Source organism: Pelecanus crispus, chromosome 13 (genome assembly GCF_030463565.1).
Source record: "Pelecanus crispus isolate bPelCri1 chromosome 13, bPelCri1.pri, whole genome shotgun sequence".
Taxonomy (NCBI): domain Eukaryota; kingdom Metazoa; phylum Chordata; class Aves; order Pelecaniformes; family Pelecanidae; genus Pelecanus; species Pelecanus crispus.
The window spans coordinates 23,862,891-23,890,364 of record NC_134655.1 but is presented as its reverse complement, the minus strand read 5'-3'; the positions used below and the strand labels follow the sequence as shown (position 1 = coordinate 23,890,364).

The 27,474-nt window shown below is 59.5% G+C and overlaps 1 protein-coding gene across 1 annotated transcript; it reads left to right on the top strand.

Moving 5' to 3' along the window:
- The first annotated feature begins 702 nt into the window (after positions 1–702).
- NALF2 (NALCN channel auxiliary factor 2) lies at positions 703–27,142 on the top strand. Its single transcript, XM_075720808.1, has 3 exons — positions 703–1,464; positions 25,971–26,142; positions 26,733–27,142. The coding sequence occupies exons 1-3, from the start codon at positions 703–705 to the stop codon at positions 27,140–27,142; spliced, it is 1,344 nt and encodes a 447-aa protein (XP_075576923.1).
- The last annotated feature ends 332 nt before the right edge of the window (positions 27,143–27,474 follow it).

Genomic DNA, 27,474 nt, shown 5'->3' with positions numbered 1-27,474 from the left:
TTACAGCGGGATTTCCCGCTGCAGAGCTCTGGTTTATTTTGCGCTGCCGGTAGGCTAACAGGCTCTCGTTTAACTAGCCCAAGAAACGCCGAACGGGGTGCCAGCGGGCTTTGGGACGCGACGAGGCGCCATTCCCTGCAAGCCGGCGTCCTCTTGGCTTCGCTGCCCCTCCGGACCGCGCCGCCGCCCAAGCGGGGTTGGCGGGGGCTCTTTGCGGGGCGAGCCGGGGCGGGGCGGAGGGCACCCGCGTCCCGCTGGCCGGCGGCGGGGCGGAGCTGTCCTTCAGCACCACGGCACCTGCCGGTGCCCGGGGCCGGGAGCGGGGCCGGGAGCGGGGCGGCGGCGGGGCGGGGGGGGCGGGCGCGCAGGCGCAGGGCCGCGCGGCTCCTCAAGGTGTTGGCGGCGCGGCCGAAGATGGCGACGGACTGAGGGGCCATGGGGCCCGGCGGCGGGGCCGGCGAGCCGGCGCGGCCGACGGGGAGGCGGAAAGCCGAGTGAGCGGGGCCGGGGCATGCCCCCGGGCGGCGGGCGGCGCTCCGGGGCGGGGGGCGGCGGCGGCGGGGCCGGGCCGGCGGCGGCCTGTAGGCGGGGGCGCGGGCATGGCGGCGGCGCGGCGCGGCGGCCGCAGGTGACAGCGGCGGCAGCGCGGCGCTCCCCGCCGCCGCCGCCGCCCGGCGCCGCCGCCGCCGCCGCCCCCGCAGCATGATCCGCGGCGCCTGGATGTACCCCCGCGGGGGTGCCGCCGGCGGGGCCGTGTGCTGCGCGCCGCGCCGCAGCGACAAGCCGGTGGCCGACCCCGAGCGGGCGCAGAAATGGCGCCTGTCGCTGGCCTCGCTCCTCTTCTTCACCGTCCTCCTCTCCGACCATCTGTGGCTCTGCGCCGGGGCCAAGCTGCGGGCGCGGGAGCGGAGCGGCGCCGGGCGGGCGCGGAGCCGCGGGCCGCGGGCCCTGCTGGCGGCCGAGCCGGCGGGCGGCAGCTGCGAGGCCCTGCTCGGCAACCTCAGCCGGGCCCCCGGCCCCTGCCCCGCCGCCCGCGGCGACCTGGACTCGGCCTGCGCCCGGCTGCAGGCCCTGCAGCGGCCGCGGGGCTCCCCGGCCGGCGCGCCCCTCCGCTCGCCCCCCGCCGCCGCCCCCTTCTTCGCCTCTCCCTCCTCCAAGAGGACCTTCCTGCAGGCTTACTTTAGGAACTTCAACCTCTCCTTTTGTGATACTTACACGATCTGGGACCTGCTGCGGGAGATGGCCGGCCCGGACGGCCTGGACTGCAGCGTGGACAACCTGATGGTGGACTTGGTGGTGGCGGCGGCCGGGGCGCTGGGCGGGGAGGCCTGCAGCAGCTGCGTCCAGGCGTACCAGCGGCTGGACCAACACGCTCAGGAAAAATACGAGGAGTTCGACCTCTTGCTGGAGAAGTACTTGCAATCGGAAGAGTACTCGGTCAGATCCTGCCTGACGGACTGCAAGGTAGGAGGGGGGTGCGCCGGGGGGGGTCTCGCCGGGGGCGGCCCGGGGCCGGCTGCGCGCCGTCCCGCCGAGCCCCGCGGGTCCCGGCTGCGGGAGGGGGCTTGCGGCCCTCCGGCCCGCCCGCCTGCCCGCGGGCTGGGGGTCTCCCTCAGCCCCCCCGAGCCCCAGCTCGGGGCAGTGCCGGCGGGACGGGTCCCGAGCCCTCGGGGCAGCTGGGACGGGGTGGTGGGAGCACGAGAGCAGAGCGGGGCTTGGCCCGGGTGTGCGTGCGCTCACCCGTCCCTTCGCGCCCGTCCGCAGCCTCCCGACACCCCGCTCCCCGCCAGCCTCACCCGCGCCCCTTTACAGGTACGCACGCACGAACACCCGTGCGCACGCAGGCCGAGCAGGGCAGGTGGGGGGTCCCTCACCGCTGCCTCTGGCCTGCCGCTGCCGCTGCGGAGCGGTGCTGCACGGGGCTGGGGCAGCCCGGGGCTCTGCCCGGCCATCGTTAAGCCGAGGTGTGTAGACAAGCGGTGACCTGAGATGAACCACGGTGCCGGAGCCCCTTCCCCGCACGCAGGAGCTCTTTTCCAGCCCTTCCGCTCCTTCTCCCCGGGGAGGTGGGCTGGGGGTGCCGGGATGCGCCTCCCCCTCGGCGTTCGCCCCACAGCGTCACTGACCGTCCCCAGCGCCAGGGCACGGTCCGTGTTCCCAAAGCGAATGGCTTGCCTCCCCCAGCGTCAGTCAGCTCGAGCCTCAGCACAGTGCCGTCTCCTCTCCAAAACGAGAGCCGTGGTCACATCTCCGTCCGGAGCCCGGCGCGGTTCTGCTGGGCGCTCCCCTGCCCTCTCACCAGCCCCGGCGCCGCGGCTCCTCCAGCCTCTGCCTGCTCCGAGCTGCCCGGCTCACCTGTGCACGCTCCCTCCGGACATCGCTTCCGGGAAGCATAACGGTCTTGATAATTAAACCTGCTTTGCCTTTCCCGGAGCCGTGTCTTGGGGGAGAGGCAGCGGGGTGTGCTATGGCATCGTCCCCGGAGGGACGGTGGCAGAGCATCCCCCGGTGACAGGAGGGGGCTTGGCCGCTGCTCTTCTGGGAGAGTTTTGAGGGACGCTTGGGGCTGTGGTGGTGGCGCGGGTGGCTCTCGGCGCGGCGCTTGTCCCCTGCGAGAGCGCGGGAGCAGCACTGGGGCGCAGCGGTGTCTTTCGTCAAGGGCACGACGGCGAGATCCTGGCCGCCGCTCTCAGGCCCACGTTTCCGCATCGCTTTTGTAAGGAGCCGGTTTTGGAAAGGAGCTCGTGCTGGTGTGCTGGGCCGGTGCCAGGCCAGGTAATTACAATCTGCTTGCCCAAATTCCCCCTGCGGTTTCAAAGGTACATAGTATTCAGCCTGCACTGAGCGGTTTGGTCCTGCCGCTCCGCTTCCGCAGTGAACGAAGGGATTTGGGGCTCCCTGCCGTTGCGCTGCTCCCGCTCGCGGGGGGCCCGGCAGACGCAAGGTCTTCCCGTGCCGTGCCCGGTAGAGCGTACAGACGCCCTCGCTTCAGGCTTAGTGTCTGTCGCTGCCGAGTCTGACTTGCTTGTGCTCGCCGGTATAGAGACCTGGAGAGAGAAGCAAATGGAGATAAGAAAATAATCATTACCTTTGGGTCTTGGGCAAGGAGATGTGCCCATGGACTGTAAAGCATCTAGAAACAGAGCCGTGTTTAGATTGAGTCTTAAGTGTCCCGGGGTCTTAACATCTTTGATGAGAACACAGGAAGCGAGCTTAGAAGACGCGGCGCTGGAGGTAGCGGCGAGGCGCGCACCTCCTCGCTCGCTCCGTGCCACGTTGGCGGTTGCGTCCGTAGAGCCTCTGCGAGCGCCAGCTTTGCAATTTCACAGGCGGCATTTGGGAAGCAACAGGAGGGTGCGAGTGGCAGGAGCCCAACCTGTACGCGCTCACCCGGGCTACCCACGAGGAAATTTCCAGCGCAGGTGCCCGAGTCTGCGCGCACCGACCCGAGCCCTCGCCGCTCCCGCTCGTTTCAGTCTCTCGTGAAAATCAGGCCGCTTATTTAAGGTGCTTCAATATGTATTTAGGTGCCTTACTTTAGACTTGCGCGGCTGCGAGCCTCAACCTCACCCTCTCGGTGGCTGTTCCCCATTTGTGAAACGAGGCTAACGGCAAACTCATCCGGTGTGCTGGTGACGAGCCAGCTTTGGCCCGATTTTGAGTCCCTTGGACTTCAGCGGGGGCTGCAGTTGCTCCTTGCGTTGGAAAAATCTGGCTGGCGGGATTTTTAAATCGGCCTGAATTTGTAACTCCTATCCAAATGCTGAATAATACTGCATTTTCTGATGTGACTCGTGGCTGCACGCCGCTCATGTGAATACCCGCTTGTAAGCGACAGCGGAGAGCTGCCGCTCGATGGTCACAACAGAGCAAATGACAGCAAAATAGGAGCGGAGGAAAACATAAGAGCGTAACGTAACCGGCATGAGAGGCTCCCGCAAAAATCCTAGTGGCAGGACTCTGGCTGCAGAGACCCCTGTAGCTGGGTAAAGAGGATTTAAATAATATTTCTGGGGCTGGGGGAGTATGTGGGGCAGGGGACCGCGCTCGCCGTGGGAGCAGGGCTCCCGTGCCACGTGGCTGCCTCCCATTCACATCCTTCCTATTCCATAATAGCGGCTGGAAAAATGAAGGCAGGGAAGCAAAGCAGCTCCAGCTTACCTGCACACAGCTTCCCTCTGCAGAGCCACGTATCCCCCCCCCCCCCCCCCCCCAATTTCATCCCCAAGGAGCAGCGCGGCTCGATAAACAGCACACACGGAGCTCTTCAGCAGCCGAATCACCCCGGTGATTTTGGCTCTTTATTGCATCTGCTTTTAAACAACAACAAAAGCCTCGCCGGAGCAGCCGGTTCCCTCTTACGGCAGCAGGTTTGGCCCCGAGTTAAAAACTTGGAAAGAGCTGAGCGCTGCGGGTCTCAGGAAGAACAGGGACACACGAGTCCCGTCGTTCCCTGTTTGTAAATCATCCCGGGGGCTGACCCCGGTTTCGGGGCACCGTGCTCGGCGGGGGAAAGGCAGGTGCTGCGGGGCGGGGGGGCGAGCAGCGTCCTGAGTATCCAAACCCCGGATCCGTCTGTGCCCGGAGCGCAGGGGAGCACTCGGGGAAGGCTGGGCCAAAATCTCTCCGGGAGCTGTGGGAGATAGAAATGCTGTGAAATGGTGGGGTCTCTGTGTAATTCAGCTGCTTAGATTACTCATTGCTGTACTGTTCTCCTAGGCCTTTTGATTTTCTGCTTGGAAATAATTCCCGGGCAGATCCCACTTTCTGCATGCGTTGTTAGTCCCGTGCAGCACCGACAGCTTCCGAATCATACTCCGAAAATGTTTTACTCATTACTCCTACAGCTGACACCAAAAATCCCTATGGCTGAGAGGCAGTGAAACGTGAAAACGCATTTCTCGGGTTTATTGTTTGCTTGCATTTTACGTTTGGTGGGGTTTCGTGGAGGCTGGCTCTCGCAGCCCCTCGCGGGTGGGTCCCCCGGCACCGCGCGGACAGGGGAGGGAGAGGATGAAGCAGGTCCATGAGGTCCATCCGTCTTCTGAAATGCGTTTTGCCTCTTGCAGTGAAGAAGACCTGAGTGCCAGCTGCTGGGGTCAGGGTGCTAGTTAGTGGTGATGTACATAAAAGAGGCGGAAAATACTTGGTTTTTTCCTGCCTGTAAGAGGGAGAATTCATTAAATGAGTCGGGAGCATCTGCCTGCCACCTCCATCTCCTCTCTTCCTGCGTGACTTGTACCCTTGGTCGCTGCAAGACACGATGAACTTGGTGCACTGAGCGGTTGTGGTGACACGTTGGTAGCATCCTTCAAAAAGCGCTTGATGAGCTCGCTGCCCCGGGACGTGGACGTTGCAGCTGAACGTCCCTCGGGAAAAGCGGGGCAGCGGCAGCCCTTGCAGCACACGAGCCGTCGGCTCAGGCTTGGCAGGACTTAGTGTAGGAAGAAATCCCTCTCCCTCCAAAGCGATGCCCTGCGGGATGCTTATGGCTGGTTTGCGCCTTTTTTTCTGTCTTTCTGAACAGGCAAAAAGCAGCGTTGCTCCAGCTCAGCCCCCGGCAGACGGGAGGTTTGCTTCTGTACGGGCAGAGCACTGTGTGTGCTGTCTCCCTCACCAGCAGCCGCTACGGAGAGCTCTACTGAAAGTGCACGCTCCCGCCGGTACTAGGGCAAATCAAGATCTATGGGACAAAGCCTGCCGAATTAAGGACTCATTAGGTTGCAAGAAACAAAGCTGTGGAGAGAGAAGGACTGACAGCCAGGAGCTGCAGGGCCGGGGCTGGTAACAGAGCGCTGGTGGGAAGGCGAGGCTGGACAGGACCTGTAGCATCTCAAATTCTATTAGATTACCAAGGTTTCTCTGCACGCGTGGGCCAGTGGCTGTTGAATCCCGCTGCGGCCCTGGCCAGATCTGTTTCTGCACCTCTGGTTTTCCCGTTCCCCCAGGTGGGCTCTCCGGTAGGTAGCTTGGCAGGATTTCAGTCCCGAGGCTCTCGCGACGTGCCGGTGTTTCCCCGCTGCGGGTGCGCAGGCGACGCGGTGAGAGACAGAGGTCGGTCCCCACTGCAAGGTGCCGCGGCATCGCGCCTGGCACGGCCCGCGCTGAGCAGCTGGGGAGCGAATCTGCGGTGCCCGGGTCCAACACCCTCCGGGGGTCCTGTTTTCTTGCTCTTGTTTAGCCAGAAACAGCATCAGCGATGGGTGTCTCTGAGCATCCCGCTCTGCGGGGCATTTCTGGAAACCCAAGCACGCTGGGGCTGCGCGCTTTGGGAGGGCCACATCTTGGGGACATCCCGGTGCCAGGGACGCCTCTTGGGGGAACCAAAGCAGCGTTTTACCTTCACAAAAGCAACCCGAGTTGCGTTTGTTTGGGCCGGGCTTATCTAAAATGCTGCTCAGCCTGGTGCACTCTGGCTCCGAGCCCGGATGGCTCCTTGCACGGAGACCCGCACGCAGAGAGCAGGTCCCTTGAGACCCACAGCTAAAGTGCTTCACCAAAATCTTTTTTTTTTAAAAAAAACCATGAAGTTCAGGGTGGAGTTACATTAACATCGCAGCTTGCAGTGAATCCGCCGATGGGTGACTGCAGGGCTGGGTGCCCGGACCCCTCTCGCAGCATTCGTGGCCTCGTGGGTGCTCCCAAGCACTCAGGCAACCCTGGTGTCTGCACCCGGAGCTTTTCCTCAGGAACAAGCCTGGCCGGTGAGGTGGAGCTTTACTTGGCATTTCATGAGGCGAAAAAAAGTTCCAGAATAAATTCCAGACTAATTCCAGTGGATCAGCGCAGGACATAATTTGGCAACTTTAGCAAGACCACACGCACGAGCTTAGCCGAGTGCGCAGCTCCACGTTACACACTAATTCCATATAAGCAAACGTAATTTTTTTCAGCCCTGCACAAAGATGTGATTAAGTTCTATAAAGAATTTGAACAAAAGGAACAGGTGGCTTTAGGCGTGCAGTTACTGCAGCCACAGCCTCTGGCACAGCCCAATTCCTGCGCCTCGTGTCGGGTGCCACCTAGATGCTTGAAAACAGAAATCAAAGATCAAAAACCGGAAGAACCAAAAACTGACTGATGAAAGGAGTTTTCTCTGTAGTTTAAAAAAAAAAAAAGAGAAAGCATCAAGGTGTCAGAAACACTCCAGGAGTGCCCGGGACGCGTGGGAGCGCTGCGAGCCAGGAGGGACGGGGGATGCTCGGACAGTCCCGAGCTTTTGCGAGCCAGGAGGGAAGGGGGATGCTCAGACAGTCCCAGGCTTTTGCGAGCCAGGAGGGACAGGGGATGCTCGGACAGTCCTGAGCTTTTGTGAGCCAGGAGGGAAGGGGGATGCTCGGACAGTCCCGAGCTTTGCTTGGGGTCGAGACTTCTCAAGATGCCTGGGGGTGTGCGGTGGGCTGGGGGCCGAAGCAGCCTGGGGTGGGGGCAGCGGCCGTGGGGTGCTCCCCCCCCAGCGCTCGGGCTGGGCTGTTGGGTGGTGGTGTGAATGCGGGGGGGATTTACTGCTAATTTTGGTGGTGTTTGGCTGCCTGCTTTGGGCTGGCTGTCTATTAGTCCTCGCCTGTTAACGTCTGTCGGTGGTGCTTAAGGAAAAAAAAAATGTAGAAGTTTATAAAGGCAGCAAGTCTCCGTGCAGCAACAGGCAGGTTGGCAAATGGTGCAGGGAAGAGCGCGAGGGAGGGCGAGAGATCTGTCTCCATCAAACTGTCACCGAGCAGCTACAAGTGACGCAGGCACCGGCGCCTGTTCCCGTGCCCACGTGCTGCTGGCTGTGCCTGCTGCCGCCGGTGCTGGATGCGCGCGAGCCCGGCTTCCTCTCCGCGCGTGCCCGTCCCTGGGAGCACGGTGTGCCTGGGGGCTTCACCAGCGGGGCGGAACGAGCTCCGTGGAGAAGCAGGCTCAGCTCCGGCGGCAGAGGCGCGGTGCGATGCTTCAGCAGCTAGCGATGCCTTTTGGAAAGCATCCGGCGTGCCGCGGTCCTGTTGGATGCGGGCAGGCTCTGAGAGGAGGCGGTGAGCTCAGCAGCGCGTGCGACGGTAGCGGCAAAACGTGTGACCTGGTAGAATGACCCAACCCCTCCCCGGTCCCCTCCTGCTGTACAAATCCATTGCCACAGGCTGCCTGGGGTGGCCCGGATCGGGGCCGGCTTGTGACACTGCTTTTCATAACAGGCAGCGACACGTGCTGTCCCCACGGACAAAGGGATCTGCTGGGTCACGCCGACTGCCAGCCGTGCAAGCATCCCTGCGCTGCCGGGGCAGAGGAGGCAGCACCCTCCCCACAGCCAGGCGCCGGGAGGTGGAAGAGGACGCGCACGGTGTCTGCTTGAACCCAGGGCATCGCTGGAGCTGCCCACGCAAAGGGTTTCATAGAATCATAGACTCATTCAGGTTGGAAAAGACCTTTAAGATCCTCCAGTCCAACCATTAACCTAACACTGCCAAGTCCACCACTAAACCAGTTAAGGGGAGAGTAATAATTGATTTCATGTTTCCTGGCTTGGTGGCTGGATTATTTTTTCATGAAAGTAAAACTAGGAATCATTAAGGTTGGAAAGGATCTCTAAGATCATCAGTCCAACCATCAACCCAGCACCCCCATGCCCACTAAACCATGTCCCCAAGTGCCACCTCTGCCCGTTTTTTGAACACCTCCAGGGATGGGGACTCCCCCACCTCTCTGGGCAGCCTGTTCCAATGCTGACCACTCTTTCCGTGAAGAAATTTCTCCTAATATCCAATCTAAATGTGTTCCCTGTCCAGAGATGGGCATCTTTTGCATCAGGACAGGAGCCTTTTGTGCACGGCAGGGATCACGCACAGCCAGAGACCCCGGGCACCACGGCAGGGCTTGGCACATGGGATCCCTGAGGACCGAACGCAGCAACCCCAGCCCCTCTGCACCCCAGGACGCAGCGGGGTCTCGTCAAAACACCCCACAGTCCCAGGCCTGGCCCTACAGATGCCCCACGGAGCTTTTCCTCTGCTGCCCAGCTCCAGAGCTGCCCGGCAAGGCAGCGGGCAGGCAGGAGTGCAGGATATACCTGGCTGCCAGGGGCTATTCCTGCTGTCACCAGCATGCCATTAGGATGCGACTCATGCTTGGCTCCGTGCAAAGGAAGCTCGGCTCCGCTGTCGTTTGAAGGGCAATGACTCAGGGACAGCAAATCTGTGAATGAGACACGGAGGCTGCTTGGGCGAGAAGTAGCCATCTGTCCACGCTGCCTGCAGCCCCAGCTCCCGCGGGCAGAGCCGGCAGCTGCCTGCCTGGGGAGGCTCGACCGCTTCGGCCTCGCTCCTCTTCCCCGCTTGGCTTTTGCTCTTGGCTTCTCCCTGGGGCCTCTCTCCCAGCCGCGCTCCTGGGGTGTCAGAGGGAGGAGCGGCACTGGGTGCATGCAGCCAGCGTGGGCTCCCCCAAACTCCGCTGATGGGGCCGTTGTGTTAAAAAAGGCAGCGTGAAACGGCATCGCCGGGCACGTTTTTGGCTTTCCAGAGCCCTGCCTGCGTGAGCATCCTCGTGCTCCTGGTCCCGGCTGGAGAAGGAAACGCTGCCTGCCCCACTTATCCCCTCGGGAGTAAGAGATACACGTATTTGGCATCTTGGCTGACATCTTACCCCCGCGTGGCAGCTTCTGCAGCAGTTCTGGTGGACGGAGGCTGCGGAGGGGCGGGAGGGCGAAGGGATGGTGCGGCGGCGAGGGGAGCTGGAGAGGGGGGACTGGACCCGGCGCCGGTGGCAGGGACAGGGCTCTCCTGGCCAGGACCGTGCTGGCGCCTGCGTTTCCCCAGAACGGGAGCCTGGTGCACCTCGTGCTGCAAGCACCACGCTGTGCCGGTCCCAGTGCTCTCCGCTGCTGGTTGTTATGGAGGGAGAGGAAACGAGCGGAGATTTTTCTCGGAAGCTTCTGAACAGGCGCGGTTTGGGAAGGGCAGTGGGGGGTGAGCAGTATGGGGGGAGCGAGAGCTGTATTTTTGTGTTTAACGTAATAAGAGTGCAGAGTTCAACCCCCTCCAGACCGTGTCTCTCCTTGATCCGCTCCTAGCCTTCAGCATCATCTTCCATGGAGCTGGATGGTGGAGAGTAAGAATGACCCCATAACCAAGGAGTAAGCTGTAAAAGGAGATAAGTCCTCATGCCTGAGGATACAGAGCAGCTACTGCCAGCCCAAGGTTAGATGGCAGCTCTGCTCTGGATGGTTTATTCCTCACGACAGGGTCCCCAGCGTCATCCCCAAAGCCCCTGGTTCTGGTGGCTGCTGGGGATGGGTTGGGGCAGGTCCTGGTTTCCCTGGGGGGAAGCCCCAGGGAAGCCCCTCGGGCCCCCTCCACCCTCTCTCCTGGGGCCCCTCTACCTGATTTCAGTAGAATTTCCATTTGAGACCGGGGAAGCATCTCTGAGCTACTGTCTTCCCAGGGCATGCTTCAGTTTCCAAGAACTGGCATTTTGAAAAAGGGGAAAAAACCTTTAGCCAGAACATTCCCAGGCAGCCACGTTACCAACCACCACTTCGGCAGCTCGCCCACTGCACAGCCCTGCCTCTGCAAACCGGGGCGGGAGATGCTCGTGGAGGTAGGGAGAAGTCCTCACCCGCAGCCGCCTCTTCCCATGCGTCTTCCCCACGCCTGGGGCGGTCCCGGCTCTTTGAGGCCTGGCTGGGCAGGAGGTGCAGGCAGGGTCTGGCAGCCCTGGCTGAGCCCGGGGCAAGCAGGGTCAGGTGTTGGGGACGATTCACAAGCCGCAGCTGCCCTCTCCCCCTTGCCATGTGCGTGCTGCTGCTAACGGGTCTGCAGCTCCCAGCGTGGGGAGAGGGGATATCCGGGTGTGCGGGTGCTGGCTCGGTTTGCAGAGCTCTCTGAGGGTATGTCTGAGATGTTCCCAGCAGTCCCCGCTCCCACCTCTATCCCAAAGGTCTCTGAGGTGTCCGGGCACCCCTGCTCCTCCTGGTCGCACCCAATTGCTCAGGGTGCTCAGCGGGAGCGGGCACGGGTAGGTGACGGGAGAGGTGTTGCTGGGGTGGGGAAGCGCCGCGTGTTTGCTGGCTGCCTGCACTGGCTGCCTGGTGCTGTGGGCGGGTTTCGCTCCTGGATGCCGTCTCCAGATCCGTGTTTAATCCCTGGGGTTCTTCAGGGCATGGTTGCTAGCAGAAACGCCATCTGTAGAATTGCCGTTTGTTGTTTGCGTTTGGCAAAATTTTGTAACGTATCCAGTGCTTCCATCGTCCCCCCTCAGCCTGGCCCTGCTTCCCACGGGACCGGCGGGGATTGGAAATCTCTGTGTCCAGGGAGTGCATCTGCCTGCCTGTTGAGGAAGGATGCTTGTGCAGGCAGGGCACGTGCAACACCAAAATCCTGTGATTTTTGCTGCCTGCTGCTTAGTTTCTAGGTGAATTGCAGGTGCGTGGTTTGGATCTATACAACCTTAAGTTATTTGGATCTTTGCAATGGCCCAGTGACTCTGCATGAGGGCATTTCTCTTAAGAGGGCTGCAGAGCTGCTGTTCCCTAAGCCCAGGGAACCCAAAGCAAACCTGCTCGCTGGAACACCTGGGGTTGGAAGCACTTGGAGCGTTGCAGCCCAATACCGAGCTGTTTGGGGACGTGGAAAATATATCTGAGGAGGTGCTTGCAATGATCAAGGTATTTGACTCAATGGCGTTTATGAACTTTGCCCAGTGTTCCCCTGTTGCCTCTGCAGCACAGCTGGCGAAGCAGCATCCATGGAAGGCTCTGCGTACGTACTCAAGAGCAGCATTTATTTGCTGTGATGCGTTACCTGTTCGTCATCGTTCAGTGCTCTCCTGTTAAAACGAGATTGTCAGGGACCAGCAGTAGCTGCCGGGACGGAGGGCTGGCTCGGAGCACGGTGCTGGGGCAGCGATGAGCCCAGGGCACGGGGCAGCAATCTGGACGCTTCTTGCTCGTGGAAACGCAGGGGCAGCACTTCCACTCTGCGGAGGATAATTAACCTTCGTACCGTGCTTTGGAAGGTCACGTCTCTGCGTGTTAGCGTTACTGAGGATGCCGACCCCTTCGCTCACCCCTTTGTCTTGCAGCACGCTCCCTGCGACTCGCTGCCTGCCCTCCCGCACCCAGGGCTCCGGGTGCTGGCTGTTTTCAAGGCTCTGGCAGGCAGCAGCGGCCGCGGGAGCCCACGGGGCTTGCCTGCGTCCTGGCTCCTGGCCTGCGAGGCGCAGGCAGCCGGCGGGCAGGGCTGGCGCGGGGGGAGCGAGCAGGCGTGCAGCTGCGCTTGTGGCAGCTTTGTGGAGAGGGGAGGAGAGCCCCAGCCCGTCCTGGGCTTGCGCCAGGGGAGGGCAGCAGGGATGGAGCTTCCCCGCAGGAGCGCATCCCTTGAGGCTCGCTGCCTGAGGAGGAGCGATGCCGGCCAGGAGCATCTGCCTGCTGCTCACAAGGGAGACCGAGAGTCATCCTAGGTTCTTCCCCACCTCCCTGGGTACCTTAAAGCCCCACCTGGAAAGGAGGGGGACATTTCTGCAAGCGGTGTTTGGCCAGGGATAAAAAAAGAGGTTCCACCTCTCAGATCTGACACGAGCTGTGTCCAGTCCCGTTGCCTCCATCAGTAGAAGCTGCCAGGAGTGGTGATAAGCATCTAGGAAATCATCTTTTGCTGCATTTAAAGGACCTCTGCACACAAGTTAAGTGTAACAGGCCCTTGCAGCTGCCTAAACAACCCCAGCATCAGCGTGGGAGGCCGTGCACCTCCCTCTGACCCCGCAAGGTGCCTGGGAGCCGGGCGGCAGAGGCGGGACGCTCCTGTCTGCCTGCTCTTTGCTGCGTGAGGGAGCTGGGACGGGCCAGGTCCTGCTGCTCACCCTGCTCCCTAAGGAGCACCAAGCATAGAATCGTTTAGGTTGGAAAAGACCTTTAAGATCATCAAATCCACGGCACGAGGCCGGCCGGGTTCCTCCCGCTGCGGGGTGCGCCTTAGACCCTGTGCCGTGTCGCGTTCCCGTTCGTACAAAATGAGACCTCACGGGTTGCTGTGTGCCGTTTAAGCGCTTGAGTGAGAACAAGGGGCTCCCGGCAGCGGGCAGGATCGGGCCCTTCCACATGCATGGGTTGCAAAGGCAGCCCTGTCGTGATGCCCCAGCGTAGCCCTTGCTGGGCTGGGTGCTCGCACCCTCCCAAAAACGATGCTTCCTTGGAGGGTAGGTGCGCCCGCTCTGCTGGAGAAACTTCTTCCTCGCCCCCGTCAGCTGGTGGGTAATTTATGACTCGTGGCACTGAAGTGTCTAGCCTTTATTTTTTTTTATATCCTATCTGATGTAACAGGATGTTCTCATTATCTGTATAAATGTTTAATCTACTTTTGAATCCTGCTAAGCTCCTGGCTGCAGCAGTATCTAATGGGAGTGAATTCCTCAAGCAGTGCTAATAGATTGCAGGGACCTGACTTCCCCTCTGTCCCGACTCGATCGTGTTCATCCTCAGCTCCATAGCGGTCTTTAATTGCTTCTTAACTAATTGGGCTGCTAGCAGACTAGGCTGCTAACTAACCCACCGGTTACCTGCAGCCTCACCGAGGGGCTCGCCGGTGAGCGATGGGCACGCGTCTTTAGGGAGCCGTGCCGGCTTGTGCAACTACCGCAAAGAAATCACCGCTGGCGAGCAGCGCTCCTGCCTGCCTCGCCGAGCCCTCCCACCTTCTGAGGCGCTCTGAAACCCCCCGGAGTTATTTTTAGGATGCTGGTTAATGGTTGTCTGCATTTTTAGGATGCTGGTTAATGGTTTTCTGGGTTCCCTCTTCCTGCAGCCGTGCTCCCGACAGGTGCCTGCAGGAGAGCAGCGCTCCGGACTGGATGCTTCCCCCAGCAACATCCCCATTTTCTCCTTGTTTTTGTAGCTTGAGCCACCGTTCAGTTATAGCTGCTTAAAAAGTGCCGCACTGGAGTGAAATGCTGCTCTCCCAGCCTCTGCTTGGCTTTTTCTTGCCTTCTGCTGCTCTTCCTTCTGCTCTCGCCATCTCTTGGCGTTGGTGTTTAGTTCGGCGCCCTCAGCAAGGCAGCCAGGCAGGCCCGTGGGCTGGGGGGCTGTTAAGGAGCGGTTCTTTGGTTATTCCTGCAGCCCGCGTCTGTGTCGCTGGAGCTGCTCCAGCCTCCCGTGGCCCTGGGCTGCCTGCTCGGGAGAACTTTCATTTCTCATCGTTGTCTTGTCACGACACCTGACCAGTCTGTCGGTGGGTCGCTGGAGCCGCTCATCCTCTGTTAACTGGGTTATTCAGGTTTTGTCGCTGCCTTGACGCCCCCCTCCACGGCATCCCACGCTCCCGGCCCCGCTCTGCCAGGGGCCAGCGCAGAAACGCTCCCAGCTCCTGCACACCGGTGATGGGGCTCTGCCCCATCTGCTTCCCACCGGCCTTCCCATGAAAAAGTGCCGTGTCAGGAGCTTTTCTGGGAGGCCGAAGGCTTAGTGCCGGTGCAGGCGTGCAGCCTGGCTGCGAACACAGAGCGCCGGGTTCCCGTGCCCAGGCATGGACGGTGAGCTTGGTGCTGGAGCATGGCAGTGGCATCGCACCCCTGCGGCAGGAGAGAGGGAAGGGCTGGGGCTCCGGCGACCTGCTGAAATACATTCCTGGCTGCACAGTAACGGGGGTGTTTTTTGGGAGGGAGGACTTGGCACATCCCCAGCAAGCGCTGGCTGGGTGACCGAGCTGTCCTGGTGTCCATCCCCTTCCCAGGCATACCTTCACGCGCCCGTCCTGGCCTCGCCTTCCCGCCGAGCTGGTCTTCTCTCTAAACCCCAGCCAAAACCCGTCTTTAAAGGAGAGCATAAAGCAGCGGTCTGGATTTACTGTTGCCCCCGTCGCTCGGCGGGCTCAGCGTGGGAGTGCCGGTCCTTTCTGCCTTTACTGCGCTCTCGGGCTTGTGTGCATCAGACGTTTCTCAGGACAGAGACTGTCTACTGCTGGTGTTGTGCAGCCCGTAGCACAATGGGGCCCAGTCCTTCCTTCCAAGGCACTTCCAGAAGGAGCAGGCTCCATGTGCATTTTGTTTGGATTCAATACATTTGTTTTACAGCAGCGCCTGCAGGCAGCCCACCAAGACTGGGGCCACATTGTACTAGACACTGTCCAAGCACGGGTAGTCACTGCCAGAAGAAATCACAGGGCGAATAGAGGGGACGGACCCGGGGCGCTGAACACACCACCGACATCACGTACGCTGGAGCGAGAGCTGGGCTCTGCGGGCAGCAGCGAGCAGAGCGCTTCCACCCCATCGTCATCCTCCCTTGGAGGAAGGATGCATCTGTCCCAAGGTGGAGTTTGATAGTGACATGAAAATATTATTTCGTGGGAATTGTAATGTTTGCAAGCAGCGATACGGTATCAGAAGCCTACTGCAGTGGGCTGGGGGCCACAGGAGCGGTCGTGCAGGGCTGGGTGGCTGCAGGCAGGCGCCTGGACCATGGGGGTAAGACCTGTCTGGGTCCCGATGGCCGTGGGGACACCGTGGAAAAAAACCAAAAAAACAAAAAAACAAACGTGGGCAGGGAGCAGGCAGCGCTGCCTGCCCGGTGGCCCCGGGTCCCGCAGCTCTGCCCCTGCACCCCGTGTCGCTGCGGCTGCAGTGCCGGCTCCTACACCGGGTGCTGAGACCCTGCGCCGCAGCCAGAACCTGTACTGGGTGTTGTGCTGAAGGGTGCAGGGAAACGGGGGGACCCGCGACTCGCACGCACATGGGTACTGGCTGTGGAAAGCGAGGGGGCTTGGCAGGGGTCGCCGCCTTTCCGTTTGTCCAGCTGTCACGTTAATCAGTGTGATTATTTTTTGTTCTTGCTTGCCGTGTAATAGATAGATGCAGCCACACAGCCGCGCTGGGATGCCAAGTGCCGCGTCTCCTCGGCGCGCTCCCGGCCGCAGTGCTGCTGAGGGCTGTCCGGTGTCCGAAGTGCCGCTATTCCAGGGGATGCTTCCCGTTTTGGTGCAAACCATGATTGCGGACTATTCCTTCTGGGTTTGTTCCAAGGCGAGAGTTGCATCTGCTGGGAGGAGACCAGGCTTTTCCCTGGCCTCTGCACGCAGCAGCCCTCCGTTGCAATGAGCAGATTAGCAAAGAAATGAGCCGATAAACGTGGTGCCCGTCCCCTGGTAGCGTCCCCGGGCTGGGAGCTGGCGTTGCTGACCGGTGCCCGCCCCTGCTCCGGCATGCCCGTGGGTGTTGAAGGTGTGCGTGTGTTTGCAGAGCCAGGTTGAGATGCTTGTTCTCCTGTCCTTTGCCCGCTCCAGGTGTTCCCAAGGCGTGTGTCGAGCTACCCGATATCATGAACTTTAGTGCATTAGGATTGTTACCTGGGCTTTGAGTGTATGAGGTGTATGAGGTGCATGGGCTCAAGCTGCTCCAAGGGAGGTTTAGATTGGATATTAGGAGAAATTTCTTCACGGAAAGAGTGGTCAAGCATTGGACCAGGCTGCCCAGAGAGGTGGGGGAGTGCCCATCCCTGGAGGGGTTCAAAAAACGGGCAGAGGTGGCACTTTGGGACATGGTTTAGTGGGCATGGGGGTGTTGGGGTGATGTTGGACTGATGATCTTAGAGATCCTTTCCAACCTTAGTGATTCCTGGTTTTTGCTTTCATTAAAAATAATCCAGCCACCAAGCCAGGAAACATGAAATTGCTGTTCTACCCTTAACTGGTTTAGTGGTGGGCTTGGTAGCGTTAGGTTGATGGTTGGACTGGATGATCTTAAAGGTCTTTTCCAACCTAAACAATTCGATGATTCTATTCTATGATTCTATGAGGTCATGCTTGACAGCTGTTTTCTCTTAATTTTGAAATTAAGTGCTTAGGGAGTTGTGTGTGTCTCAAACTTGTTTTCAGTAGCTTGGAGGCGGGGGTATTTTGGGGGGCTTTTTTTTTTTCTTTTCCTCCTATAAAAGAAGGGGCATTCAGATAGTTTCTTTAATCCAAGAACTGGGAATTAAAACTAAAATGCTAAAAAATTATGAGCCGCTTCATGAAGTCACTAAGGTGGTGTGAGTGGGTAGCTCTGACTTACGTTGCTTCTGAGTAATTTGGGAGTGACTTCATCAGTGAGGTCAAAGGGACGTGGGTCTGGTCCCGGGATGTGGGTGAGCATCTGTGGCTGGGGAGCACGGGGGGGGGTTCCCCTGCCCAGGACCCTCCCCGAGGACAAGACTGATCGGTGCCGGACCCGGCACAGCCTCCCCTGCGCCCGTTCTGCCCCGGCACGCCGTGCGGTCGCAGCGCCGGGGTGACGAGCGGGGATGCAAACTGGCATTGTGCGCGGGATGGCTAGCAGAAAAATAACGGGAGAACAAACCCTGGAGATGGGTGGGCTGCAGGGTAGCGGAGAGCCCACCACGGGCACGTGCCAGCCAGCCCCAGCGGGCGGGATGCCGGTCGAACGACACGGCACGGCGTTTCCAGCGATAATTGAGGAACACCGGCTCTGGCAAGCAGCCGGGGTTCGCGCTGGGGCTGTTCCCAGCACCCCGCAGCCCGCCTGCGTCCGGCCCCGTTCCCACCGAGCGCCCGTCCCCATCCCACGCCGTTCCCGCTGGCAGCCTTCGTCACAGTGCCCGGAGCCGCAGACGCTGACTCCCCTCCGTGCCCTACGGTGCCGGGGTACAATGGGCAGAGGCGCCCCGGTCCTCGCCTCCCCCGGTTGTGAAACGGAGGATCCGCGGCTCCAGCGCTGTCATCGCCAAGCACAAGTCAACGTTATATAAAAAAAAAAAAAAAAAAAAAAAGAATAATCGCAGACAGTTGTTGGGTTTTGGGGTTGGGTTGGTTCCGTGTCCCCCCCTCCAAAACCAGAGCATGTGAATGTGGCGAGGAGGGGATAACGCAGCTCCAGAACTATCAAAGAAGTTACCAAAAAACCAGCTGTTACAGATATGATGTTAGAACAGCCTATAGCAAGGCTAATTAAAAAAAAAAAAAAAAAAAGCCGTTTAAAAAGCTCAACATTGTTAATGTCAGAATTGCAGGCGGCAGTAATTGAATACAATGGTAATTGGACATTGCAGCTTGTGTTTGTGACTCCTCCTGGCCGGCCGTGGCCGTTAGCGTTCCCTTAATCCTCTGCCATCCGAGGGGGCTCTTCTCTCCCCCTCTGCGCGTCCCGCTTCCCGCGCTGCATCCTGATGTGCCAGAGCTTGGAGAGATGCCGGAGCGGCTCATTAGCAGTACTCATTTCCCTGTGTCCAAGATTAATGAGGCGCAGCCGCTCCAGATGCTCATCTCGGGCCATGATGGAAATGTGAGTCCCAGGAACCGCTCCGGGAGCAGAGAGGGCAGCTCTCGGCCGGGGGGGTCTGGCAGGGGCAGACAGGGATTTCTCCTCTCGGCCCACCTGGAAGCTGGTGGCTGGGCACGCACGGCGTGCCGATGAGCGAGACGTGAGCGAGCTCCCCGCGGGTGCCAGGTGAAGGGGGTGGTTTTGGGAGGAGAGTTTCAGGCAGGTTCCCCGGCGCTGATGGGGCGGGCAGGGGCTCGTGGGATGCTCGTGCGTCACCCCGGCCCCGCGCAGCTGCAGCCAGGTCGAGCACTCGTGGCCTCAGCAAGGAGGAGGAGGAGGAGGAGAGTCGTGACAGCGGAGCTCGGCAGCTTCCAGCGTGACCCCCCAGCCACCCGCCCGAGCACGCTCCTGGGTCTCCTTCCAGAGCTGACCCCAGCGCTTCCTCAGATTGCTCAGCAGAGCCCAATATTATTGCAATTAAATACAGCCCCGGGCAGCTTTGCCAAGCTATAAACTCGCAGCCGGTTTCTCAAAGCATCCAATTTGCCTGCACCTGGTGTAACCGCTTATTACTGCCTGTCAGCAGCTCCGCTCTCCTTGGGCGTCCCCTCGGCGGGAGCGGCGCGGGTCGGGGGATCGGCCGGCAGCGCCGTGCCGTGCCGGGGCGGGTAGATGGGGGAAATCCCCACCTTGCTCTGGCCTGAGGTTGGCAGAGGGCGAGCATCAAGTCTTGCCTTTTCTGTGCAGAATGAGATTATTTTCTAGGGGAAGGCTTCCTGCTTCCCTCTCCACCCTCGTTACCCTCCTAGCCCTCTGGTCTGCAAATCGCCCTTCCAGAGCAGCGGGTGCTGGGCTGGGGGTGCTGCCCCGGCCCCTAATTACAGAGAAGGGCTCGTTGCGGCTGGGCCGGGCACCCTGTGCCATTAGAATTTTCCTGGGGGAAACCTCCCAAGCATTGATTCCTGCTCTCATGGGAAGATGGCAGCTCGTTGGGTTAATTACAGCTGGTGGTCCCGGTGGGCGTCCAGACTATCCCAAGCACTGCATCCTCTGCAAAGGTGTTGCATCCCGAGGATGCTGCTCCATCCCCGCCCCTTGGTTCTCCCGAAATTGAGCTGGGGTGGTTCAACAGGCAATGCCAGTGTTTACAAAATACTGGCAGCGACTGGATTGGCATTGAAATGGCCAAATTACTTTAAAAAATGAGTACGTTATTTTGTGCAGAAGTACTAAGAACGCAGAAAGACTCTGGAGGAGCTGTTTGATGGGGGACGCTATCCTGGTACTGGCAGGAGGCAGCGGGAGAGGTGCAGGCAGCGGGAGAGGTGCAGGCAGCGCGGAACTCAATTTGGCACAGAAGCGCCTGTGAAAAGGCCGTCCCTCTGCCTGCTACTTTCAGATATTGGTGGAAGTGTGAGCAGACAGGTAGCTTAATTAGGTAGCTGTTGGAAAGCCAATTCATTTTATTGATTTTAATGTTTTTTATGATGGGGTATTTCGGCACGCCTGCAAAATTCAGGTGCAGATAGCTAGCCTGTCCTCCTCCTCACATGTAAATCGGGTGTCTGAAGTTGGCCCCTTCCCCAAGGCAGCAAAACTCCTTGTGCTTTCTTGGAGTCATCTAGCCAGTCCTCTGAGCTAAAAATGCAGGAAGAGGGCACCAAAATAGAGCTTTTTGGAGTTCAGGTCACTTATATTTACTTGGCCAGGCTGGAGATCGGCCAAAAGCAAACACAGAATGGAAGATACACTGATTGCAACCAAACTCACTTCCTGAAGAAACCATAAAGGGCAAGGATGGAAAACAGCGAGCTTTCCCCATTGAAGCGGAGAATACATTTCTTCTTGTCCTAAATTCTCGCACGTCCTTTACAACGGCCAGGGAAAGCAGGTTGCGTGGGGTAAGCTGAGAGAGATCAAAACCCCAAAGCCGTGAGGCTGCCGCTTGAGCATCCTGGGGAGTTTGCTCCTTGCCTGTAGCGCTGATCTCTGCCGACGCTGGTGTCTCCCGGAGATCTCCCGCACCTCAGCCTCATCCCGCGGGCGTGGGGTGGCTGCCAGCCCTGGTGCACCCGCACACCTTCCCTGCCTTTATTTTTGAACAGACGTGGGCAGTTTCCATCGCGCAGAGCTGCAGGAGGAGGTCCCGGAGGACCCACAGCTCGGCAAGGCGACGGCCGGGGCAGCCGCACGGCTCCGGTGCTTCCCTCTGGGCAGGTGGGTGCCCTGGAAAGGAAAGGGAACCAGGAAGGCAGCCGGAAAATCCTGGTGCCTGGTTGCAGTTTCTAGGCGAGAGCACCTTCCTCTGCCCTCTGCGCTGACTGAGGTATCACCAGCTCTTTGCAGCCTTTCGCTCAGTATTTTCATTAAGTTCACGGGAATGTCGTTGTCTGAGACCCCAACCCTCTGCCAAACTTCCCTGATAGGAGTCAACAAGAAACATTTTAGGCGGAAAACGTGCAGATCCACGCGGAGTCTGCTTGTGCGAGCTGTGTTTCCGCAGGAAATTGCTACTCTCCCCTTAACTGGTTTAGTGTTGGACATGGCAGTGTTAGGTTAATGGTTGGATTGGATGATCTTAAAGGGCTTTTCCAACCTAAACGATTCGATGATTCTATGAAAGCAGGACGAGCCCGAGCTCCTGCCTACTGGAGACTCCTCCGGAGTCTCCTGCGCCGGCCGCCCCCTCCGCCTGCGGGGCCGAACCGTGGTTGCTGCAGCCCAAAGCCGGAGCCGGGACAGCGCAGGTGACAGCCACCGTCCCCTGCCAGGGCAGCCGGCGTGGCCCCAGGCGGGAGCCGTGGGTGCGAGCGGGGCCTGGGAAGCAGCACGGGGGAGAGTCGGGGGGGTGAAAGGGCTGGGAGGGAGACGCGCAGGAAATGCGAGAGAGTAAATCAGTCGAGCTCGCCGAAGTTATGACTAAATGGGGAGCGTGATACATCGGCAAATATTAGAAATGTGTAAACACAGAGGAGGGAGAGGGATGGTTTATGGAATGATTGAAGGGAATGAACTTTTGGATGGAAAAATGTAGGCCAAGTATGAAGGAAAACTTGTAGGCAGCGAGATAAGTGCTTTCAGCGGTAAAACAACCTCCTCGGGAAACGCGAGGAAGTCCCGCTGACGGAGGTGTTTAACGCTGAGCCAGACGAGGGGCTGGAGAACAGGGTGAGCGGGAGGGATGGGCTCGGTGCGTCCCCTCTGGTCCTTCCACCCGCACCCTCGGGGCTGGCAGACGGGGCCGGGCACACCAGCGGCACCCGCCTGGGTCCGTGCAGGCTGCGCTGGGCTTTGGGGAGGTCCCCTGGGGCTGCCGGCCGGGAGGATGGGTGACCTTGTCCCTAGGGAGCGGTTGGCCTGCAGACATCGCTGTTCGCTCGCATGCAGCGCTTCTGCGTCCCCTTGGCACCCTTGGCGAAGCGTTGGGGCCCCGGGGAAGCATGGAGCAGCAGCCTCGCACCGCTGCTCGCCCCGGGGAGGGGAGCGCCCGCTGCTGGCCCTGGGCACCGTGCTGTTTTCCCGCAGAGCATTTTCCCAACTCACGTTGCAGATTTCCAGCCCTTTCCCGTCGGTGAGCCGTTTGCGGGTGGGTGCTGGGGTCTGCGGTTGCATGCGCTGTCGCTTAGCGTTGGCAGCAGAATTTCTGTGAGCGAATCTGAGGCTGCGAGCTGTACGTAAACGATGCGCTTCACCTTCTTTGCTATTTCTTGGTCGTTACCGTGGAGCGCCGAAGAGCGTGTGCAGGGGGGAGACTTAAGTGGCAGGGCACCGCCGGTGCTGTGTGACTGGCAGACGTCGCGTAGAAAAAGCCCGAGTGATTCATCACAAAAAGTGCGGGGCGAGTTATCTTTTCCTGGCACATATCTTAATTCTTGTTTAAATTTGCAGGCTGCTTGTGGTGTAGTTAACGCAACCCGTTTTTAATCCCGAAAACTTTATGACTTGGGGGAGACTTCATCCCACCCAACTTCAGCCATTTCAAATGCAAGCGGCCAGTCGGCACTAGCGGTCAGAAATCCTCTACAGTCAGCGGGGGAAGAGAGCAGCACCTCCAGCCCCTCGCTGCTGGGTGCTTATAGAATCATGGAATCATCGAATCGTTTAGGTTGGAAAAGAGCTTTAAGATCATCCAGTCCAACCATTAACCTCACACTGCCAAGTCCACCACCAAACCAGTTAAGGGGAGAGCAGCAATTTCATGTTTCCTGGCTTGGTGGCTGGACTGTTTTTTAATGAACATAAAACTAGGAATCATTAAGGTTGGAAAGGATCTCTAAGATCATCAGTCCAACCATCATCCCAACACCCCCATGCCCACTAAACCATGTCCCCAAGTGCCACCTCTGCCCATTTTTTGAACACTTCCAGGGATGGGGACTCCCCCACCTCTCTGGTGCTCTGGGGCTTCAGGGGGATGTGTTCTCCTCCAGATGCCCTCTCTCTGTTGCCTATTAAAAGCAGCCCAAATAACTAACTTGGATAAGTACTAATAATTAAGATAATAACTAATTTTTAGAAGATTGAAATTAAGGAAATTCACCCCGCCCCAAATGCATTAAATCTTCAATAGACCTAAAAACTCGTTGGAAAAAGAGTTTCATAGCAATTTCCGTGGGAGCGCTTGCTGGGGGCAGGTCCGTGTGCCTGCCCGCTGCCTGCCCGGCCCGGTGGGCTGCGGTGGGCTGCGGTGGGCTGCCCGCGCTCTCTAACAGGGAGAAGGGGAAGGCATCGCCTTCAGCCTGGTGAGATGGAGCCCCTGCGTGCGGGATGCTCCTGCGTGCAGGATGCTCCTGCCTGAGGGACAGCTGCCTGAGGGACAGCTGCCTGCGGGATGCTCCTGCCTGCAGGACGGCTGCCTGCGGGACAACTGCCCGCTCTCCTGGGGCTGCGTGGCTCGGTCGCCGTCCTTGGTACGTCCCTCCCAGAGGCATCCCCGTGTTTCGGGCTATCGCGTAGCGTGTCCATGCAGCTGCAAGCTCTTTCAGGCAGGGACCTCTCCGGTTTGCTCCAGATTATGCATGCGTCTGTCGTCGTGTGTAAATAACAGCGTCGTGTCGAGGCAGGGGCTTGCCGAGTCCTCGGACCACAGTAAGGATGTGTCCCATCTGGCTGAGTCCTGGCCAGTCGGTGGATGGTTTGAAGCCCGTTTTATACCTTCTGGTTCTCCGTCCTATCTATCGTAAGGTGTCACTGTCCACTGGGGTCCCTAACCCGCCCTTACATCCCATTGAGGTCCCAAACCCTCCTTTACATCCCATTGAGGTCCCAAACCCTCCTTTACGTCCCATTGAGGTCCCAAACCCTCCTTTACATCCCATTGAGGTCCCAAACCCTCCTTTACGTCCCATTGAGGTCCCAAACCCTCCTTTACGTCCCATTGAGGTCCCAAACCCTCCTTTACGTCCCGTTGAGGTCCCAAACCCTCCTTTACATCCCATTGAGGTCCCAAACCCTCCTTTATGTCCTGTTGAGGTCCCAAACCCTCCTTTACGTCCCACTGAGGTCCCAAACACTCCTTTACATCCCGTTGAGGTCCCAAACCCTCCTTTACGTCCCGTTGAGGTCCCATGGAGAGCAACGATAGATGCTTTCTGAAGGAGGAAAGCTCATCGCGCTCATGGAGCATCATGTGCCACCCCGCTGAAGGGTCCTTCCGTGCCCTCCTCGCTGTCCCACTGTCCCCATGCTCCTGACGCTGTCCCCGAGGGAGCGGAGGCCAGCGGGGAGGACGCGCGTTGCGGCTGGGGTTGTGGCATCTCTGGAGCAGGGGCTGTGCGCTCCCTGCCCGTCATCCCTCCTCCTCCTCGGCGCCGGGGGGAATCAGCTCAGGCAGATGCGGATCCGAACCTCGAAGTTCTCCCTCCCGGTTGTGTCCTCACAGTCCGATTGCAGAGTCAGTCCCTTCTCTGGAGCTGTTCCACTTTGTCTAAGTAATTAACATCCAGTGGGCCAGGGAGAAAAAGCAGGACTGAATTTCCCACATCCCAGCTGAAAGCCCTGACCACAGGGCTATTGACTGCTCCGAAAGGCTTGCTCCATATGTTGTGGCCTGGTCCCGATTAAACTTTGTGTGATGAAAGTTTCACCAAAACTAACATGCTTCCATGAAAATTCTGGTTTTCATGATTTGGCATTTTCCAGGAAAAAAATAAAGAAACTAAAATAACTTGCCAAGAATTTCCCAACCAGCTTTAATCCTGAGACACTACCATGGTCCAAACAAACGATGATAAGGATCTATGGAAACATGGGGAAACAAAGAAGTGATGTTTTTAAAGCCTCCGGAAAATAAAAATGCAGCTGGAAGGAGGAGCACAGGGTTTTCTCCAAGCACGCCGAGGAGGGAAATTCATTCCCTTTGAATCACGGGGAGTCCTTTCTAGTTGGTTTCAAAGGAAGTTGGATGTGGTCGTTAACATGACCTTAACTCTGTCGCTCGTGCCTAGATATATTCATAGATGAGCTGGAAGCGCCGCGGAGCGTGCTGCTCTTCCCAGCGGTGTCGTGGGTTTCTTGCAGGCTGAGGAATGACTGCTGACCATGAGAAATGAGAGATCTCCCTCCCTTTTACAGCGAGCGAAGACAAACGATTTCCACCCATGCCTGATGCTCAGGAGATAGAGGGGGATGCGGGAGATACGGTCTTAACTGAAGCCATCTGGGCTGTGCCCGGCCGGCTGCGATGGGCACGAACGCACAGGGGGTGGAAGGGAACCTCCGCCTCTGCTTTCCGTTCAAGAGCTGGTTTCTGCGGAGGAAGGTCCTCCCGGACAGCTGCAGATGAAGGCTCCTTTGTCCGTGGTGGTGGACCCGAGGGAGGGGGACCAGGGACTGGACAGGCTGGAGAGGCAGGGGTTGTGGCACAGCCTTGCATCTGCAGTCGCAGGTGAACCCCCGGCTTGCTTTTGCTTTTGGAAACGTTGCCAAGCGCAGCTCTACCCAGCGGAAAGGCAAGCGGAGCGCGTGGGGGCATCTGGACCGCTGTTTGGTACATTCCAGTGCCAAAATATGCCCGTAAAATGAATGTGTTCCCCCCGAGGTCTGCCCGTTTGAGCCAAAAGAAACGGCACGGCAAAAAGCGCCAGATTTCTATGAATTGGGAATCTCCCCCAGAACCAGGTAGATGGGTGAGGAAGGTGATGTTTGGTGGCAGAGAGGGACAAGCCTGAGGCTGCGGCGGCTGCGTGCGCTGCGTCCCGGCGGTGCCCGCCTGCTTCTGGCCGGCAGCTTTTCCAGCAGGCAGAGACCTTCGGAAATTGCCGATAAAGATCAGCCCGGGGTCTGTTCTGCTGTCCCGTGCTCAGAGCTGATGGGGACCAAAGTGCTTCAGAGGGGGCTAAATCCCTCCCCTGCCCCGGGGGAGCGGCGGGGCGTCTCGGGGAGGAGGAGGATGCTCTGGGACTGGCGATAAGTGGGGCTTGAATTTTTCGCATGAGGGACCAAGCTGTTGGGCCACCGGTCTTGGCAGAGCCACCGCGGTCTGTCGCAGTGTCTGTCTGTAGCAGGCGCTAGTCCATGTGGTTAATTAGCTTTATTTTTGTGGTGGATTTACTTTGTTAGATGAGTTCCACAGTCCCAGTGCCTCAGGGCTTTATTTTAATTGATGGGTGAGTTCAGTAAGCGACCCCCATGTACTGACACAGGTTTCTCGCATGAGCTGGGAGCTCTCCCTTCCCCTCTCACCCCGTGCGATGCTTCGGCTGCCCCGGCGTTTGGGGAGGTGACATGTCCCTCTCGGTGGCTTCCCCTAGGCTGTCTACAAGGCCTGGCTGTGCTCCGAGTATTTCAACGTGACCCAACAACAGTGCCGACACCGGATCCCATGCAAGCAATACTGCCTGGAGGTGCAGACCAGGTGCCCGTTTGTGTTACCGGACAATGACGAGCTGATCTATGGAGGTTTGCCTGGCTTCATCTGTACGGGTAAGGAGGTCCGGGGAGCGGGGCCGGGCCCCCACACACCCCGGGGGGGACGGGGAGATGGGGCAGGGGTGGGTGCTGATGAGCCCTGCCACATTTCGCAAGCGGCGCGCTGGATTTTGAAGGCTTTTTGGGGCAGAGAAGGGAGGAGGTGCAGCGTGGAAGCGCGTGAAGCACTGCCCAGCTGCCGAAACGTGGCCATCGGGGGGTGAGGTGTAAGTGGTTAATAGAGACACGGCCACAGCCCACAGCTTGGTGCAGGGAATGAAAGCCCTCCCTCTAACTGAAAGCTAAAGCGAGCATGTAAGGGGCTGAAGGTGACGGGATTAAAGTAGGGCCAGGACTTTTAACCGCTACAAGCAGCGTTTGGGGTGTCCTGCACGCGTCCCAGGGCTACGGTCTCTGCCTGCACGCTGGTCCGCGCGGGCTCGCAGCCCCGCCGGGGCCGGTCGCGGGGGTCTCCGGGCGTCGCGGTTCTCAGGCTCTGCCGGTGCCGCAGCGCGTGGCTGGCAGGCACCGGGGCTCGGTCCCTCTGCAGCCCCATCCGCGGTCTCCTGCTGACCCCCTCCTCTTCCTCTGCTTCCTTCCCGCAGGGCTGCTGGAGAACCAGCTGCCTGACGAGGAGGCCAAGTGCTGCGAGGTGCAATGGGACTCCTGCGACCACCCCCCAGACAGCAACGACAACACATCCCCCAAATCCACAGCGTCAGAATCCCTCCATTTCCACCGCCACGACCCCCACCTCCATCACCAGCGGCAGAACCACTACCACCTCTACCACCACCACCACTACCACTACCAGCCCCGCTCCCCATCCTTGCTGCCGGTCTCCGCAGGGTCTCGCCTCGGCAGCAGCAGGATCAGACTGTGCGTGCTGGTCCTGATGCTTCTCCACACCATGGTGTCCTTCTCGAGCGTGCACGGCGGCAGCGGGGCGGCCGGCGGAGGGCTCAGCCTGGAGGCCCTGCCCGCCCTGGAGGAGAGCGTGGCACGGGACGAGTGACGCGGAGGGGAAAGCCGACCTCCAAGAAGAACGCCAGATCTTTTTCCACTAAGGGGGGCACATGCTATTCCTCCAATGGGAGGCACGGGATTGGGGGTGACGCACACACACACACCCCCGCACATACCCCCAAGAGCTGCTCGCCGCGGGGCATCCCCGTGATGAAGAGTCTCTAATGCGCACAGGGCTGCGGGACTCGGCTTTGAGAAGGGTTCGGTCAGTAGCAGCCGGGCAGCACGGCGTGCCCGGCCTCGCCGAGGCGCCGGCGCAGGAAGGTATGGCACGGGGGGCGGGGGGAGCGGAGGGGAGGGGGTCCCTTCGGAAGAGGTGTC

Coding starts and splice junctions, on each gene's coding strand:
- NALF2 (XM_075720808.1), top strand. CDS start 703: ATGATCCGCGGCGCCTGGATGTACCCCCGCGGGGGTGCCGCCGGCGGG. Junction 1,465..25,970: donor CCTGCCTGACGGACTGCAAG/GTAGGAGGGGGG, acceptor GGCTTCCCCTAG/GCTGTCTACAAGGCCTGGCT. Junction 26,143..26,732: donor GCCTGGCTTCATCTGTACGG/GTAAGGAGGTCC, acceptor TCCTTCCCGCAG/GGCTGCTGGAGAACCAGCTG.